Here is a 20808-nt window from a genome sequence, read left to right on the forward strand (position 1 = left end):
CAACAGAAAATTTACCTTTAGTAATATTATTCATTACCAACCTACACACGTAAGTACAACTTTTTAAAAAGGACAAATAAAAAATGTGTTTTCTAATCGGGTCTGGAATAGCGTCAATTCTGGTATTGACATATACACTGCCCGATTATTTACATGATGAAATATGCATTTTAAACTAAGAAATTTGACGTTTGAAACTTTATTATCAGAAATTTCCACCCTCTCTGTTCGTGTAATTAATTAGTTAGTCATTCTTTTTACAAACAATTATGCGAACATTGAAGAAAGTTTGTTTTGTTGTTCCGGAATTGCGCGCAAAGCTACAGGAAGGCTATCTGCGTTAGCCGTCCCTTAATGGGGCAGTGAAAGACTAGAGGAAAATGAGCTAGTAAACACGACCCACTCTTAACGACGAACAGTGGAATTGACCGTTACATTATAACACCAACACGGCTAAAAAGGCGAAAATGTTTAGTGTTACGTAAATTCGAACCCGCGACCCACTATTGGATTTTTAAATTAAATATCATGCATTCTCGGATTACGTAAAGTAATTAAATTTTGCATAAAAGATTATGAAGTTCTTGTTTCAATGTGAAATTTTAAGAATTAAATTGGTTTCTTAATCGATTTTTGTTACAATTTATTGGTTAATTCTAAGATACTGTCTAATTATAAATACCCAGTTATAAAAGGGTGCTATAACGTATTATAGCAGGTATTTACAATTAAATGAAGAGAGAGACAACTTTGCTGTTTGAAAATAAATATTTTATTTATATATTACCATAAGAAATTAAATACTTATATTTATATGTATAAACACAACTTAATTATTAAAATTAAAAACTAAATAAATAACAATTTAAAGATTATTCTACAATTAAATAATTATAAACATTGGTACAAGTTTAATTAATCAACTTCTTCGATAGTTGGTCCTCCACTTCCACCTGTTGGTCCCCCGCCAGGAGTTGGTCCACCATGAGGCATACCTCCTGGCATTCCACCATCCTGGTATAACTTGGTAATGATAGGATTACAGATTCCTTCCAACTCTTTCTGTTTGTGTTCAAACTCTTCCTTTTCTGCCAGCTGAAAAGTATAGGAAACAATTATTTATATTTTCTTGCAAATATGTTACATTGGTTCTAACAGTAGGAAACTGAAACCAATATTTGATACTTACTAAAAAATTTGAAATTGAGGTTTAAAAAACAGCAACAAAAAACCAATTTAATATTTTAGTTGGTGTGTTTAAATACCAACCTGATTACTGTCCAACCACTTGATGGTGTCCTGAACCTTATCCAAGACTTTCTTCTTGTCATCTTCAGAGATTTTGTCTTTCAGCTTATCATCCTCAACTGTGGACTTCATGTTGAAAGCATAGCTCTCCAAGCTGTTCTTAGCTTGGATCCTGGATTTCTGTTTCTCATCCTCCTCTCTATAGTTCTCAGCTTCCTTCACCATCTTCTCAATTTCCTCCTTGGACAGTCGACCCTTATCGTTTGTTATGGTTATCTTGTTTTCCTTCCCAGTGCTCTTATCTACAGCAGAGACATTCATGATACCATTAGCGTCTATATCAAACGTGACTTCTATCTGGGGCACTCCACGTGGAGCAGGGGGGATTCCACCCAACTCGAACTTTCCAAGCAGGTTATTGTCTTTGGTCATGGCACGTTCGCCTTCGTACACCTGGATGAGTACTCCAGGCTGGTTATCGGAATACGTTGTAAACGTTTGGGTCTGCCTGGTGGGTATGGTGGTGTTTCGTTTTATTAGTGTGGTCATCACGCCACCGGCAGTCTCAATTCCCAAGGACAGAGGTGTGACGTCCAGCAGCAGCAAGTCTTGAACTTCCTCTGACTTGTCGCCACTCAAAATGGCAGCTTGCACAGCGGCGCCATATGCAACAGCTTCATCAGGGTTAATGCTCTTGTTGAGGTCCTTGCCGTTGAAAAAGTCCTGAAGAAGTTTCTGGATTTTTGGAATTCTGGTTGACCCACCCACAAGTACAATCTCATGGATCTGAGCTTTGTCCATTTTAGCATCTCTTAAAGCTTTCTCCACTGGGTCAAGGGTGCCCCGGAAAAGGTCAGAGTTCAACTCTTCAAAACGAGCTCGAGTGATTGTGGAGTAGAAATCAACACCCTCGAATAACGAGTCAATCTCGATACTGTAATGAAAATAAACCAAAACTAAGTTTTATACTGGTCGACAGTTAATATAGTTTTAAACATCTTGTTTTAGGTAAGTACACATATATTCATTATCCGCCCACCCAGGGAGAAAGACGACCAGATTTAATGACAAAGAATCTTACCTGGCTTGAGTACTAGACGACAAGGTTCGTTTCGCCCGTTCACACGCAGTTCTTAACCTTCGTAAGGCCCGTTTATTGACAGATAGGTCTTTCTTGTGTTTCCTTTTGAATTCTTGGACAAAGTGGTTAACCATGCGGTTATCGAAATCCTCTCCACCCAGGTGGGTATCTCCAGCAGTTGATTTCACTTCAAATATTCCGTCCTCAATGGTCAGAATGGAAACATCGAACGTACCTCCTCCGAGGTCAAAGATCAAGACATTTTTTTCTCCAGTGCCCTAAGAAATAAAATATAAACCAAAACTAAGTGATACGGAACAGAGACAAATAAAACGTCTGGAATTACTTTATCCGGACATGTTTATAGGTTTCTACATACAACTTGTATTAGAATTTACAGCTAATTATTAATTTGCTACACTTAAGTTTCCCTGCTGTGTACGTTTGGCAAGTACGGGTTTATTGTACCTTCTTATCTAGGCCGTAAGCTATGGCTGCAGCCGTTGGTTCATTGATTATTCGAAGTACGTTTAATCCGGAAATGGTTCCAGCATCTTTGGTGGCTTGTCGTTGGGAATCATTGAAGTATGCAGGAACAGTGATAACTGCATTAGTGATGTTTTTTCCCAGATAAGCTTCAGCTATTTCCTTCATTTTGATCAAAACCATTGAAGAAATTTCTTCGGGAAAGAAATTTTTAGTCTCTCCCTTATATTCCACTTTTATCTTTGGTTTGCCTGCTTCACTAATTACTTCGAATGGCCAGTGTTTCATATCCTGAGCAACTGATGGGTCATCCCATTTCCTACCGATGAGACGCTTGGCATCTGACAAAATAGTATTAAATAGTTGTGTTTACAACGATAAAAACTAAAGTTTAATAGTAAACAATTGTTAGTAAACAAAAAAAACACGAAAAGTCAGTAGAAAAATTAAAGTAAAACGACCTACTTTAAAAACAAACATTCTAGATATTATATGCAAACCACGAACGAAAGACTAATTTTAAATCCGTTAGATTTAGAGCAAATATATGTTAATTTATCAAACGACTTTAATGAATCAGGAGTTGTTAGGTTTATGTGTAGCGTTTTAAGAGTTTCACATGTTCATAAATGAACTACGCAAAAGATTAAAGTATTAATAGGCTTAATGCATTAGTTTCGTTGCTATGATATTTACCAAATACGGTGTTGGTCGGGTTCATTGCAACCTGGTTTTTGGCTGCGTCACCAATAAGCCTTTCCGTGTCTGTGAAGGCAACATAACTCGGAGTTGTACGATTACCCTGGTCATTCGCAATTATTTCAACCTTCCCATGCTGGAAAACACCCACACACGAGTAGGTGGTCCCAAGGTCAATACCTATAGCCGTAGATTTGGACATTGTCCTGAGGAGAGAAGTATCGAAACATTTAAATCAATTACTGTTCACTCAGTAACAAAAACACAAGAGCTCAGTTCCCAGGAAGTTAATACACTACGGGCAAGGAAACCATTAACCAAAACGTTAAACTTTCTCATCCTTCACGTAACTATTCCTCAAACCATTTTGTTTAAATACAGTTTCATACTTTCCTTATAAAGTAATATCAAATTAACCACATTCATCACACATACTTACTTTTCTACCGATAATTCCAAACACAATTCGCGAACTATAATAACTTTGTACTCTAACTCAGTCTTTTCAATTTACTAACATATGACCAACAACGCCAGCGCGTCAAGCTTATATCTGCAACCGGCAACGGATGTGACGCACATTCGAGAACGTTCAGTATCACACTAGTTTTACGATGTCATAAATTCATGGATCGTTCCAGAATGGTCGGGGGGTGTTTCCTTGTGAGAATCATCGTGCGTTGAGTAATGTTCCATTTTAATGTCACTAGAAAATTCTTCAAGTACCTATACATATTTAGCTACTACTACAACTTCTAAGGCTTTTATCTTTAGGCTTTATTCATACTTTTCTATTTTTAATTTCCAGAATAGTCATTTTGAAGTTTGGCTGCACTAGCAGTAAAAAACTCATAATGACGTTGTTTATAGTAATATACTAATGTCAGTAAAATTGCGTTAAATTAGTGAATGAAATAATTAAAATGTAACTGGAAAAGAAATACCATAACTTAAAAAGTTTGTAATTTAGTTTACCGTTAAGTACGTATTGAAGCAAAAATGTTTAAAGTACTATGTTTTTCATAAATATTATGTAAATAGGTTTAAAATATCGCGCACGAACCACCGTAAATTAAGTAAATTATGGATATTGTGTATTGGTATCAGATCTAATTACATATACGTTATTAGTTTATTTTGAAGTACACATATTGCAGACGAAGTCTGTTGAGTGTATTTTGTTAATTATTTGTTCGTTACGTATTAAAGACTATTCGATCAAGACCTACTTTTATTGTTTTTCAACCAGTTAGAACTAATAAAACTTGTATTAAAATATTTTGGCATTTGTAATTTAAATTTGAAATTTATACAGCTTTGATAGTTTTAAAAATAAGTATGTTTAACATTAAACGGTGTTGTATGATTGCTTTTTATCACTTTTTGTTTTATTTAAATGCTATGTACCTTTTTAATTTCTAAATAAATTCTTATATTTCAAAACAACTTATTTAATCTCGTAATTAACACTGGTCCTGAATAAGACTGAAACGTGACATGTTGAAACCTTTCCTTCTGATTTATGAGTGTACCTATGCTAACAATAGATTGAAAGTCTTGAATGTTACAAAGGACAAAAAAGCAAACGTGAAGTAGGCTTCAGTCATGTTTTTTTAACTGTGGTTTTCATGGTTCGTGCAAATATAATGTTCCGTAAATCAGTAAATGTGAAATTTATTTAATAGTTATGAAGCAAATATATATTTTGTGTTATGTTGTAGGATAAAACTGTTTCTAAAAGAAACCGTAAATTTCTGTCCTGGTTGTAATGAGATATGTTTTAAACCATATTAAGTAAGAAACTATTGTATTCCGAGTGATAAGTTTCTGTTGAAAATGGATGTATATCCGTCCTGTGTGAAATAATAAAGTATAAGATTGAGTTGTAGTGTTTAAATCTGTATTTAGGGCTTACTTAGGAAAATAGATGTTAATATTGGAGATGAATAATAACGTTCAGTGTAACTTAGGGTTAACTTAATCTGCTATTTTACTAGAGTTCTTCATGAATGTTATCTTGGCATTTGGATAGTAAATTATAGTTGAAATTAAAACATAATAATAAGTAAGGAGTTCTATTATTGGATGTGTATAATTAATATGGCTTCTTAGAACCTATAAATGCATGAACTTTTTGTTTCTGTATTTTTATTTACTATACTGAGAAAATGGTATGGAGAGTGATGTTATGTACAAATGAAACCAAACTAACCTTGTAGCTATGTTTTTGGATACGTTTGTTAGATAATGACTTAAGGTATTGATGACCAAATATTTCTCAACTAATTTCTGAACTAATGTAAAATAAAATGAGATTGAACTCCAAGTGTATTGACAAATAATCTTTATTAAGATAATAAAACCCACTGCTATTAATTAAACACCTACAATACTTCTGTGTTCAGCAGGTTTATATGTCATTCAAAGTTATGTTTGTTGTTTCACAACAGAATTATCTTGCTGTAGTGACCTTCTGATGTTTATTGAAGTTTCTTGTTGTGTAGATGTGTGTGAATTTGTTATGTAAGAATTTATTATTCATGAAGTGTTTGGCAACGTGCTTCATGAAAAGCTTGTTAAAAAATTAAATATTAGAGGTGTGGGAGATAAGAGGACCATTGGATAGGAAACTGGGGAGTTACAAATGGAGTTCAGACAAACTGACTTAGTGTCACAAGGGGGCTACCATGGTTTGTCATTAGGACAATTACAATTTTTGGTTGACATTTGAGAAAGAAATGTTGAATAAACTATTTATTCATGATATTAGTTTTGGGTGTTGCTGCTTTGGATTTGTTTATTTGATAAATAAATGACAATAGGTTTTTAATTATAATAAGTTTGAGGTAATCTATGTTTGATATCATAACTTGAATTATAATTTTGATGTGAATGACCTTAACAGGAATGTGAGAAAGGGACCTTGGTGGTGTGATATCAGCTATCCAAGCAGTGTACTGTTGTTAATGAAAGACAAATGTAATATTAGCTTATGTTTGCAGAAATATTAAATAGAAGTCTAAAGAAGTTAACATTCTTTTGGTTAGGCCTCAGTTGGTGTACCATGAGTTTCTTACTGTAGGAAGGACATTGCACTGTGATAGTGTTTAAAGGAGGGTTACTGCAGTGATACATAGAACAAGTTAATATCTCCCCAAATTATTTCTCTTGATAAAAGTAAAGTTAGAGGAAATGTAATTGAATTGTTCAAGATTGTTAATGGAATTGGTGGTGTTGATGCATCATCTGTCTTTCCACTGAATGGTTACAACAAATATTTACAATAAAGAAGTCATCTGTAACTAACTGAAAGTTATATTTTTAACAGAATATTGGTCTTTTGAATGGGTTGATTTTGGTGGTAGATGTAGAAAATTTAAAGAAGTTTTAAGGGGAGGTCTGAATATATTTCAATAATAAGGACTGTATTTGAGCTGTTTTAATAGTAAAGAGAGTAATAAATTTCTTAAATTTTATGTTAAACATGCAACATGGACAGGTATCTTATTTTAAGCTTGCACTGGTGGAGTATTGTGTTAACATTTTGTCTTTGGAAACATTCATTATACAGACATAACAACCATTGAATGAAGACAAGTTCAATAAAACCACTGAAATGAAACAACATTTGATCTTAAGCCTTTTATTTTAATATGAAATATACCAAACCATGAAGAAAAACAGTACAAAATAAATATTACATAATTTAAAAAAAAAACTTTAAACAGAAACACATTAAAAATAAAACCCTCTAACCCTATACCCATTTAACATTGAGTACATCAGATATCAAAAATAAAAACCATTTAACACTGAAGTAAATCCATTTAACATTGAAGTACATCACTATATAAAAACAAACCATTTAACACTGACATACATCAAAATATAAAACCAATTTAACACTGACATACATCAAAATATAAAAACCATAACACTGAAACCATTTAACACTGAAGTACATCAAAATATAAATACAAACCATTTAACACTGAAGTACATTAAAATATAAAAACAAACCATTTAACACTGAAGTACATCAAAATATAAAAAAACGATTAAACACTGACATACATTAAAATATAAAAAACGATTTAACACTGAAGTACATCAAAATATAAAAACAAACCATTTAACACTGAAGTACATCAAAATATAAAAACAAACCATTTAACACTGAAGTACATCAAAATATAAAAACAAACCATTTAACACTGAAGTACATCAAAATATAAAAACAAACCATTTAGAACTGAAGTACATCAAAATATAAAAACAAACCATTTAGAACTGAAGTACATCAAAATATAAAAACAAACCATTTAACACTGACATACATCAAAATATAAAAAACCATTTAACACTGAAGTACATCAAAATATAAAACCAATTTAACACTGACATACATCAAAATATAAATACAAACCATTTAACTCTGAAGTACATCAAAATATAAATACAAACCATTTAACTCTGAAGTACATTAAAATATAAAAACAAACCATTTAACACTGAAGTACATCAAAATATAAAAAAACGATTAAACACTGACATACATTAAAATATAAAAAACGATTTAACACTGACATACATCAAAATATGAAAACAAACCATTTAACACTGAAGTACATCAAAATATAAAAAACTGTTCATGGTGAAATATTTCAACATATTCCCTCAGTGCCAGACAGTTACACATGAAACACCATATTATTAGCACAGGCTGATCTGAATACAGTATGTTTGTTTGTTGTTAAGTACAAAGTTAAACAATGGGCTATCTGTGCTCTGCCCATTTCAGGTATTGAATTTTTATTTCTAGAGTTGTAACTCTGCAGAGTTACATATGAGCTACTGGAGAATGCACTGAAGATTCAAATGAAATTGTGTTTCAATACTCAATAAAATATTAAAATCCAAACTCTTAAACAAAGAAACTATAATTGTATAATTATAATTTAACACAATAAACTCACACAAGAAATCTTTGTATACAAAACAACATTATGAAAAGTTTTAAGTCAGCACAAAACAAAACTATTATAAAATATAGAAACACATACAGAAAGGATTCTTATTACACAAGACTAAATAATCAATATATTTCAGTTATGAGTTTACCATTAGATGTAGTTTGATTTACAAGGTTTACCTTAATGGTTGTTACCCTTGTACACTTACTGTCAACAGCTCCATTTGCCTTGTGTTAAAGTAATGTTAAAAAACTATATTTTAGAGCAGTGATTTTCTAAATATTTAAATATGTATGATAAAACATGCTATAGCAATCAAACAAACCTGAGTACACCAACTTTTGTTATTATGACTATTAACACACGAACCAAACAAACAGTTCGTAAAATTGTTTTTTTCCTCAGGCACAGTGTAAGTAGTATTATTGTCCATACATGAAAATTCATTACAGTAATAAAATAGTATTACACTAACAAAATAATGTTACAATAACAAAATAATATCACATCAACAAAATAATATTTCAATAATAACAAAATAATGTTACATTAGTAAAATAATACTACACTAACAAAATAATATTACAATAAGAAAATAATATCACACTAACAAAATAATATTACAATAACAAAATAATATTACACTAACAAAATAATATTTCAATAATAAAATAATATTACAATAACAATGTAATGTTACAATAATAAAATAATGTTACATTAGTAAAATAATATTACACTAACAAAATAATATTCCACTAAGAAAATAATATTACAATAATAAAAGTAGAACATTTTTAACATGAGTATTAATGAAAATAATGGCACATTATCTTCATGAACACCTTCCAGAATATTAATCATAAATAACTTCATGTTGCATAGTTTCAACTTCAAGTTTAAATTATTTATTTTCATTATGTAAGTAGTTACTCATGTAAATTATAAATGGCTTCATGTAATGTTCCTACATGTATGTGGGAACATGTTGTTTTAGACGTGTATATGACAAATATATTTATCACCATTGCGTGTCACATATAATAACAACTTTCAAACTACTGCCTCTGACTCATTCTAAAATTTCTTTGTAACCACCTTGGGTTATCGTTCACCAATATAATTTGTTTCTGTTGTATAGTAAAGTACTGGAAACGTATGAGCTATTAAGCTCTTGCTTTTGACACTTCACTGGCCAAATTCAACTGAAATGAGACTTTTTGACAAAACTTTTGTATGTTATGATTAAATATTTGCATTGTTATTACAGTATAAAGCAGTATACATGCAAATGAAACACAAACCATTCATTGCATATGAAGAAGTTGTTACCTCTTAGATGTACAGGCAAAAATATATCGTAAGAGTTATGTAATATTCACTGTACACTTATTCCCATTTAAATAGATGTAGTGAGTGATTCTTGTGAAACATCTCAGCTGCTTTGCCTCACTTAGGAGAGCCTTTTGCAAATGTGTTTTCAAACTTCTAGCTATCATCTTTAGTTGTGTAAGCTGTTAATGTACTAGCGTTTGCATCTACTAGCACCAAATAACCAGAAATGTTAATTAAGGAGTTATCATCTGATATCTTTTACAATAAAATTATGCTTGATACTCCAAAGTAAGAGTTGCAAGACTTGTTGATCAAATATTAACACATTTGACAAAAGACCAAATGATTTCTGTTTGGTTGCATGGCACACATGATGATATAGTGTAAGTGTTTGTTCCAGTTAATTTTAACTTGGGTTAACCAACATAGCAAGCATATGCATGACAATCTTTACTATCATACTGGGGAAAATAAGTACATATCTTTGCCCCACCCAGCATTTTACACTGCTTAAAGAAAGTTGACTGTTAAAACTTAGTGTCCTCTTCCATGTATGTATCTCCAGATGCTCCAGAGATGTATTCAGTTCTCTGCCAGCATATCAGACATGGATTGTTCAAATAGATTGGCTAGTGGTTAAGCAGTTGATGACCATGAAAACATAGAAGTGACCAATTTGCATCTCTAGGAATGAATCAGTGATATCTAGGACTATTCTATCTGGAGAAGAATGTGCAATCATTTGTTGGAGTTTTCACTGTTTAGGTTAACTTTGTCTGTAGATGGCGTGCGCTGTACAGCGTTCACGCCAATACTGGACATGTTGACTTAAATGTGGCCAAAAGTAATGTTATAAAGTGTTGACATAAATGTAATGTCTTGATGCCATCCAGCTTTGTGTTATGCAAAGTCTGGAAGATTTCATAACTTAAAGCTCTGGAGGCCTCTGACTGCAACATGTTTTGAGACCTACTGCTCATGGTTACTAACAATGTTACAGCATGCCTTCTTGCAGTTTTAACTGTGTTTCACTCTGAGAAGGACATGTTGTACATTGCTAAATTGAAGTCTTCCATTTGCTCTTCCTGGAACTCCTGAACTCTTAACCATGACATCAATTCACAAATGGGATCTCCTAGTGCAAACATTGTTGTCATTATAGCAGAAATGGTCTTAACTGCCATATGATGTCCAGGATCTGTAGGTTCAATGAACAGACAAGTAAAATAATCCAACTGCATTTCCATGTTGTAGGCTCAGGCAAAACATTATGAATAAAGAGTAATGTTGCAATACTGTTATGTGGCATTCTATTATCCATTTGGAGTTTTTAACTTTTATTGATAATTTTAACAATACATAGCCCACTCAAACAGTGAAAGCTCTACCATACAAGTAGTACTAGAGGGTTTCAATAAGACAGAAACTGCAAGCAGTATTTTCTTTTATCTGCAAGCATATGACTAGTGTAGATGGCTACACATTATACTCCATCACCCAAATGGGTGACACTGTTTTGGTTCCATTATTACTGTAGTAATGTCCTATAGGAATTCACAATCACAGACACTGTTTTGGTTTCATTATCACTGGTAGTAATGTCCTATAGGAATTCACAATCACATTTAGATCACCTGAGTACATGTGCACACTCTTTACTTCATCTCAAGTGCATATGCACCTCAGTAAGAGCTGATAATGGTGAAACAGTTGTGAAGTTGTCCACAAACCATGAGTAATGTTATGTGGACAAAGGGAACTGCAGACTTATAGTTTGGTCACATGTTAAGGGCAGTAAACGCACTGCTGTACTTTTAGCAGGATCTATGGAAATTCCTTCTCTAACCACAATATAACCAAGAACACAAATTCCATGGGTTTCAATTTCACTCCTGCTTTTGTGTCTAGTGAAATACCATTTTTTTGATATAGATTCAAACTCGTGACCCAGACATAATCAAGAGATATTAGGCACTGTCACCCCTTGAATATAATCCCAGTTAGCCTCTAGAAAATGGTGACTGCTTTACACAAGCCAAACTCATACAAACTATATCTCTTGTTAAAAGCAGTCTTAGTTCTACTCTCATCATTCACTTTGACTACCTGGCACATGGATGTCAGGTCTAATGTATTGCACCTATAGGTCTCTTTTAACACATCTAGACAGTCATCCATTCACAGTAATAGAGAGAGATCATTGTGATCCTCCTAAATGAAGGATCTGGGTATACTTTCACTCTTCCTACCACACACTCTAATGGCAGTAAGATTCCATCCTTTAACAAGTACTTTACTGCTTGCTACATCTCTAGTGGTGTAGGTGAGCTTGTGTGGCAGTTGTGTAACTGGAAGTATATCACTTGTATCTGTGTAATATTGTGTAACTGTGCTTCATCCCAATAGGCCATCTGGCTTCATAAATACATTGCAATGATCTGTGATGTCGAGGAAACCCACTTGTAGAGAAATATATATATAAAAACGGCTCGTTTCGATTGAGAAAATATTTTACATATTTACGTATTTGAGAAAGTATTTTACGTTGTTCGCTCCTCTACGTAAAATATTTTCTCAACCCAAACGAGCCGTTTTTACATATACATTGCAATGATCTGTCAACATGACACAAAGTGTAGATTGTTTGCACAATCCTAAATTAAGGTTCTCACCCATTTTGGTATTCATATATACTCTTCAAAAAAAGAAACGCAAAAAGGATATTTTTGTTATTTTAAAGTGAAATATATGTAATAACGTTACAAGCTCAGAGTATGTGATGTTACACGTGTTAAGGCACTGATTGTCAGACCAAAATAATAATAAAAGTTGTGCACTTTGAAAACGGAGGAAAACAACGGATTTTTCGCCAAAACGCATTCGTGTCCAATAAATTTGTTTGAGAGATCTGCATGTTCTGCAAATGCAACATGTGCAAAATCCCTATAAAAGTGACGGGTTCTTGGTTTTCATAGCTTAGTGTTAAGCCACCGACACGCAATACAGTTACGCCAAGACTGACTGAAGCACAACGCAACAACGCCATTGGTCGATTGGAAGCAGGCGAATCTCGATCAGATGTTGCCAGAGCTGTGAATGTTTACCCAAGCACCATCACAAGGCTATGGAATCGTCACCAACAACATGGATCAACTCGTGACCGTCCACGATCTGGCAGACCTCGTGTGACCACGCCCGCACAAGATCGCTACATCCGGTTACGTCACCTTCGAGATAGGACCACCACTGCGACGTCTACTGCCTCAACCATACCAGGGCTGCGTAGGATTTCCGATCAGACCGTACACAACCGTCGACGATATTCTTAGGCCCAATGTGCAACCCATCATGGTGAACGTCAACGACGTTTTTCAACATGACGACGCCCGTCCTCACACAGCTCGACTTACCACTGTCTTCTTGAGACACCACAACATCAACGTTCTTCCCTGGCCCTCCAGATCACCAGATTTAAACCCCATCGAACATCTTTGGGAAGAGTTGGACCGACGTCTGCGACGGCAACAACCTCAACCGCAGACTCTACCTCAGCTTGCAGCAGCTTTGCAGGCTGAGAGGACAGCCATTCCACAGGATGTGATTCGTCATCTCATCGCTTCCATGGGCAGGAGATGCCAAGCAGTTATTGATGCTCACGGGGGACATACTCGTTATTGACGTTGAGTGACGTTAAACTTCAACTAGTGAGCGTGGACTTCGCCTTTGCAGACGTTGGATGTTTAGCAATGAATGTGCAAAATTTCACACATGTCATACGGAACTACCTGGAATAAACTTGTTAACAATTTGTCTCAAATTTTGCCTTTTGCATTTCTTTTTTTGAAGAGTATATTTACTTTCAGACACAACCCAAGTATTACGTCTACATTGTAGCTGAATGGCTGATCTTCCATAATTGCAGAACATCTCTATAATTTCATCCCCCTTGGGCAGCAAATGTTATTTGCTATCTTAAAAAGTAAATAGCTTATTTAATGTGTAGACTCTTATGTCCACATTATGTGACACTAATATGCTAGACATTATCTACAGTACACAACAAAACACCATTTGTGTATGTGATGGTACTGTGACTTCCTCTCTACGTACACTCATGTACCCCATTGTTCCTGGAATGTACTTGGTTTTACAATGTGATTTCACCCTCTGAATAAGTGAAATTGATTGGTAAGCTCTGTAATACATCCATTCCAATAATTTCAATGTTTGCAAAGTTACCTTTGTTTCGTAAGCAAAACTTCCTGGACATAGTAATAGCATGATCTTTTAATTCATATCTAGTTTATTCTCATTTGTTAGAAAAAGTTCATCTCAAGTGTCCTTAGTGGTGGTTTTGCTCAGAGTGCCTAATATTTCATAAGATCTACCAGTGTTCTCGCTACTTCTGTATCAACCAGAACTATTTCTTGCCCTTATACTCCAAAAGACACATTTTGGTACAAATTACTCCTTGCATTTCCTCAAGTCAGTGACCAGGTGTTACTTTAGGAAAGTTATGCACTGTCAGTTAAAACATCCTCGTCCATCTCATTGCTCAGGAAGGTAGGGGCAGTTGGCATAAATGTGATCCAATGTTTCACAGGCAAAGCATTTACTTCATTAATCTCTGGCATATGCATCAGTGGTATAGGTTGCAACATTCAAACCACAGGATGACTAAGTCTTCTCCACTTATTGACTTACTACCAGTATGGTTGCATTGCAAAAGCACGATTTATAGGTAGTTGGTTAACCCTCAGTTGAATTTGAACCTGGTACAATGTAGATACCTGAGTAGAATGGTCTGCCCAAGGTAATGTCACTGCAGCAGCTACAACAGCTTCTCTTGCAACTGAATCAGTTACCATTTCATCCTACATAATTCCAGAAATTTCAAATAATCTCATTGAATTGCCTTCCACAAACTTTTCAATGAAGATACATTTACGATCTGCTGAGGCAATTGCATAATAAGCCATGCATTTGGTGCACATCATCCAGATTGGCAGTTAACTCTTTTGTGGTATCCCTCTTTCAAGCCCAAAATTTGGCCCATTGTATTTCTCTGTTTTTCTTGGGAAACTTCTGTTGCCACTCTAATGACTGTCCTACTCTCTATGAATTCCTACTTATTTAAGTGTTTGATGGAGTCTGGGATCAAATTATCTAGGCTCAGAAATGCACATTGTGTAACCATTTCCCTGTCCAGCTATTTCATAGTGTCTGCCTGAAATGCTTCAGAAAATGATTCATGTTTTCTTTTTCCATTTCTTTAAGTGGAGTAATCTATTTTGCCTCACTCACGGAGAACTGTAACCATTACCAGATCAAAACCTGTCTTCTGACTTCTTGACTACCATCTTAGCAGGATGTCTTCAACATTATTAGTGCAGGGTGGTAGAAGCCATTTTTCAAGGTACAGATCCTGAATCTCTGACGAGAAATAAGGTCTCTGATTCAGAGTGGAAGAATGACAGTGTGTTCTAGGCAGCTTCTTATCTCTGCTTAACCCATGGGGCATGCCCACATCTTCAGTATACTTTTTGACTCAGGAAGACTCAATATTGTCTTATGTATCACTGGATTCACAATTCAGCACCAACAGTCTCATTTGGACATCATCCATCAACAATGCCTCCATTATTTCTTCAATATTCCCGAGTAACTTTGATCAGAGCTTAAGTTCAATCACTCTGATTGGTATAAGTACAAAAGTCTTATACAGGCCATATCACTTATTGTCTGTCTCACTAGATGCCACAACACCAATAATAATTAGTATTACAATATCTTGCATTAAAAACAATCACTATGGACTTGCTGGACCTGCCACTCTTTAATCAGCCTATGCTAAGCAGTGTAGTTCTATTTAAAAGATACAGTAACGCAATATAACAACAAATATTAGAGTGTTTTAAGAAAGATAATGCACGGACTTGGCAACCCTAACAATGCTTCTCACCATGGTTAATTCTCAGAAGATTGGCATGGGCAGCTGATCTAGGTGCACCAACTTATTAGCTACTCTTCGTTATGGCTCATCAGTTGTAATGAAATAAATGTTATGAATCTTTGAAGCATCAGCAGACGTCTTATGTTCTCGAGAGGGTTTCTTCTAGACCAGTGGTTCTCAACCTTTTCTGACTTGCAGCACACTACGACAATCTGAAAATTTTCGCGGCACACCTGGAAAGCCTTAACGATTTTTTTAGGTACACGTTATACGGCAAGCGTTAAAAGCATTAGAACTAAAATCACGGTCAAAGCAAGCGATAATAATGTCATTGTACATTGACAATACTATCGCCTGCTTTGGCCGTGAGTGTCGTTCTAAGGATTTTTAACGATTTTATGGTATAGCAGAAAAATCAAAACTTTTAATTTTTACATATGTTTTCAATGTGACGCTTGTGCCTACTTCCAAGAGCAAATCAAATTGAAGCGAGGATCTAACGTAGACAAACAAGCTCGCATTTCATCATTGACTGTAAGGAGCTTCTCTCTCTTTCTGGCTTTAATTTCAGTCAATGATGAAAATCCAATCTCGCAAAACCACGAAGATGCAAATAAAAGCAGAACTTTTACTGCTTTAGAACTGATTGCAGGATATGAATTTTTAATAGAGATCCAAAACTCATCCAAGCTCTTTTCGGAAAACATTGACTAATAAAATTTGTCGTTTTGTAAGTCAATGAGCTGTTCTTCCTCCTCAGTTATAATATTTGTTGTCTCATTGATTCCGAATGGATAGGTCACCCAGTTATATTCGTCGACAGCAAGTGACTGGAAGTAATGTTTTAGCGCGGACTGTCGGTCGCTTAATGTGTTCAAAATTTGAGGGACAATTTTCTTCTTTCACGGACATCCGTTAACAGAAGGAAAACAATCAAGGACTCCTTTCGAGATCTTATTCTTCCACAGCGTCACCTTTCCATCGAAGGCCTTCAGTTTGGACGATGTAGTATTAATGTTTTCAAATGGTCCTTGGAGACTTAAGTTCAGAGAATTTAATTTGTCAAACAAGTCGGAGAGAAACTGAACCTTCAGCCACCAGATCTCATCATGAAAAGAAAATTCAAAACCTGCTTCCTCAACCTCTAAGAAAGAAATTACTTCAGTTTTCAGTTGGACAAGACGCTTTAACACCTTTCCTTTCGAAAGTCATCGAACTTCAGTGTGATACAGTAACTTTTTGTAGTCTAAATCCATCGCCTCACAGAGAAGAGAGAAACGTCGAGATTGAAGTGGCCGAGACTTGATGAAATTCACCACTCGAATAACTTGATTCATAACAGACTGCAAATCTTTCGGCAAAGATTTGGAGGCGAGCGTCTTTATGTGAATCATGCGGTGAACAATCCTAATGTTTGGATTTTGTTGGTGCACCAGAGTGACGAATCCCTTCTTTTTTCCTTGTACTGAATGACAGTCATCGGTGCAAACGCTGACACAATTATTCCAATGTAACTTGAAGAGTAAAATGTTTTCATTCACCAACTCGAAAATGTTTTGGCCTTTCGCTGTACTTTTTAAATCATTGAAAAATAAGTATTCTTTTACGATTTTTCCATCTTTTATGAATCGAACAAAAGCCAGAACTTGAACTTTTCTACTAACGTCAGTAGATTCATCAACTTGAAGAGACCATAACAGAGACAATTCATCTTCAGGAGCTTCGAAGTGTTAGTAAACTCGATCCTTCAAATCCGACGACAAGTCTACAATTCTGCGCGAAATTGTGTGATTGAACAGTGGAACTTGCTTAAGCATTTTGGCGGCATCCGTTCCAAGTATAGTTTCAATAGTGATTGCTAACGCTGGCGCAATGACTGATTCGGCCCTTGTATGCGCTTTCTTGCGTTTTGCCAACAACTGAGCAACCTTATAACTTGCAATCAATCCTTTTTCGGGCAGCTTCATGTAGTTCACAAGCTTCCTTTATTGTTCATGTTGTTGAGCCGCGAGGTTCTCGAAGTATTCTTTTGGTTTATCCTTTACAGTTGAATGTTTTGTTTCCAAGTGTCTCTTCAGTTTGCTAGGAACAAGCGCCTCGTTCGATAAAGCTGCATTGCAGAGTAGGCAGAATGGTAATTGAGAATGTTCCGATTCCAAAGCGATAAAACCGTATTCGTTTTTGTACTTTCGTTTGATTCCTTGCTTTTGATTCAACACATTCTCCTTTGCAGCATCAGACTTACTTAAATATTTTTTCATGGATAAATGATAAAGCTAATTCATACACGATAAGCACGAAGTTCTGCAGTTGATATAAAATTCCTACCTACAGCGTAGTAGCTGTAACTTACCGCAGAATGAGAACGCAGAAAGCAGTTTGATTGTTTGATGTATCATTTATGACATACGAAGTGATTGTTGCGCCACAATTAAACTAACAGTCAAGAATGAAATTTAAGTATGAACTTCTCAGTGCTCGAGTTCTAATGAAAACCATCGAATGTTTTGGAAGGTTTCAGAGTGTCTCTATAGTAGCTTTTATTAACTGATGTGTTCGACTTGCTTGTAAAATCCCAAGAAAGTTGAATGTGTTTCAAAAACACCGCGGAACACCTGCCAATCTCTCGCGGCACACAGGTTAAGAATCACTGTTCTAGACCTATAAACTCTCTTGAATAACCACCTTTCCTCAGCATCCAACTCTTTCTTAGTTATACGTCCTTTGGATTGTGAGTCATACGCTGGTACAGCGGTAAGCCTACGGATTTACAACACTAAAATCAGGAGTTCGATTCCCCTCACTGGACTCAGCAGATAGCCTAATGTGGTTTTGCTATACGAAAAAACACACACACACTCCAATTGTAAAAGTTACCGTTTCTTTAACTATGAAACATATAAAAATTATATCGCATAATAACATGAGTATAGTTTGATACAACAGAAAAAATCACATTCCACATTACAGAAATTATGTGATCACAGCATAAAATTCGCTACCTGTGCACTATGTGGCATATTCAAGTAAAAGTGAGTTAACTTCAGATCATAATCAGGGAGGTCCACGAGGTAACGGGATATTCTTTTATAATATTGATTACACAATAATACAAAACATGGCCAGGTGGTTGAGGCATTAGACTCGTTTTTCGAGGGTCGCGGATTCGAATCCCTGACACACCAAACGTGCTCGCCCTTTCAGCCATGGGGGCGTTATAATGTGACGGTCAATCTCTCTATTCGTTGGTAAAAGAGTAGCCCAACAGTTGGCGGTGAGTGGTGATGTTTAGCTGCCTTCCCTCTAGTCTTATTCTGTTAAATTAGGGACGGCTAGCTCAGATAGTCCTCGAGCAGCTTTGCGCGAAATTCAAAACAAACAAACAATAATAGAAAACCTCTTACTAATTAGACCATTTTAAAATGAAGTAACACAAAATGAAGAAGTCTTAATAAACTAAACCTTAAACAATAATCCGTGATGACGAGAAAACCCACTTGCAGTGAAAATTATATATGTGTGTGTGTGTTTTTCTTATAGCAAAGCCACATCGGGCTATCTGCTGAGCCCACCGCGGGGAATCGAACCCTTGATTTCAGCCTTGTAAATCTGCAGACTTATCACTGTACTAGCGGGGGACCAATTATATATGTAAAAAAGATACTCTTTTAATTTCAAATCAAACCTTTAATGCCTTAATGGCCAGTTTCGATGTTATATCCCTCTTTACAGAAGTCCCAACCACAGAAGCCTACAAGATAGCCTTAGAACTCTATATCCGAGACCCTAACCCATCAATAGACATTCCCAGCAACCAATTAGCAACCCTCATAGAATTCACCACGATGAAGACAAACTTCATGTTTAACAACCACAACTATGTACAAACAAATGGCCTAAGCATGGGCAACCCAGTATCACCAGTTCTAGCCAATATTTTTATGACACAGATTGAAACACAAGCAATTAACACAGCATTACATCCACCACTATACTGGTACAGATATGTAGATGACACGGTTGCGGGATTCACATCTACAGAACACACACTTAATTTCTTCAGGAATCCACCGAAAAATCACCCATACTGGACTATACATTCCTTGGGACTCAGCACATGAAACAAAACAGAAACTCAATATTCTAAGAAACCAAATAAACACAGCCATAAAACTATGCTCACCATTAACGATGAATTAGACAAAATAAAACAATACTTCATCAACATCAGTTAGTTTCCTCCACAAACAACAGAAAATATTATACACACACACCTAGACAAAAAAGCAAAATCAACTAACAAAAGTAAATATATCTCACGAATCAAAAAATCACGAAACCATATACTGCTGTATACCATATATTCCCGACATCAGCAGAAAAATAACCAACATTTGGCAAAACTAGTAACAAAATATGGCATTCCAGTCAATACCAAATTTATTCAAAAACCAGGCACAAAACTAAGGTCTATACTATGTAAAAACTACACTGACAAACACCACACCAACATTATTTATAAAATACAATGTGATAACTGCCACGACTTCTATATTGGAGAAACAAGTAGAAAAATGGAAACCAGATTGAAAGAAGATAAAAGTCACCTTCACACGTTCTCGGACACTGGAAATCAAATAAACACAACATAACCATAGAAAACACACAAATACTAAATAAAGAAACAAAGATAAACAAATGCAAAATTAAAGAAGCCTAACTTATACAACAACTTAAACCCAAAATAAACCAATATAAAGGAACACCTTTATACCTATATTAGTAAATATAATCAAACATCTAAGCACGCCCTCTACATTCCTAAACTCAGTTACACAACCTCCTTCAAACAGTGGTCAGCTACCGGTCAGTTACCTCTTTCTTTCTTTGTGAACCTGACGATGACCGAAGAAGGTCGAGAAGTTGTTCGCTCTTTTACATAGTGCTTTCTCTATCCATACCAGTCGTTTTTTTACATATATAAACCTCAAACAGAATTTGAACTTGCACGATGTTCAACTGTTTAAGTTGAA

The 20808-nt window shown here is 35.1% G+C and overlaps 1 protein-coding gene across 1 annotated transcript; it reads right to left on the reverse strand.

The window, feature by feature from the left end:
• Positions 1-749: 749 nt before the first annotated feature.
• On the reverse strand, positions 750-4094 carry LOC143238140 (heat shock 70 kDa protein cognate 4-like). The gene is made up of 6 exons (XM_076478111.1): positions 3954-4094; positions 3512-3720; positions 2798-3156; positions 2330-2607; positions 1270-2182; positions 750-1095 (listed from the first exon to the last, which is right to left on the reverse strand). The coding sequence occupies exons 2-6, from the start codon at positions 3714-3716 to the stop codon at positions 916-918; spliced, it is 1935 nt and encodes a 644-aa protein (XP_076334226.1). The 5' UTR covers positions 3717-3720; positions 3954-4094; the 3' UTR covers positions 750-915.
• Positions 4095-20808: the final 16714 nt, after the last annotated feature.

This window comes from Tachypleus tridentatus, chromosome 2 (genome assembly GCF_004210375.1).
Source record: "Tachypleus tridentatus isolate NWPU-2018 chromosome 2, ASM421037v1, whole genome shotgun sequence".
Classification (NCBI taxonomy): domain Eukaryota; kingdom Metazoa; phylum Arthropoda; class Merostomata; order Xiphosura; family Limulidae; genus Tachypleus; species Tachypleus tridentatus.

What these genes read in the sequence shown, in the direction of transcription:
- LOC143238140 (XM_076478111.1), bottom strand. Translation starts at nt 3,716, where the DNA reads ATGTCCAAATCTACGGCTATAGGTATTGACCTTGGGACCACCTACTCG. An exon ending in CTTACGGCCTAGATAAGAAG is followed by an intron (nt 2,608 to 2,797) that starts GTACAATAAACC and finishes TTTATTTCTTAG; the next exon opens with GGCACTGGAGAAAAAAATGT. An exon ending in AGTGGTTGGACAGTAATCAG is followed by an intron (nt 1,096 to 1,269) that starts GTTGGTATTTAA and finishes TATACTTTTCAG; the next exon opens with CTGGCAGAAAAGGAAGAGTT.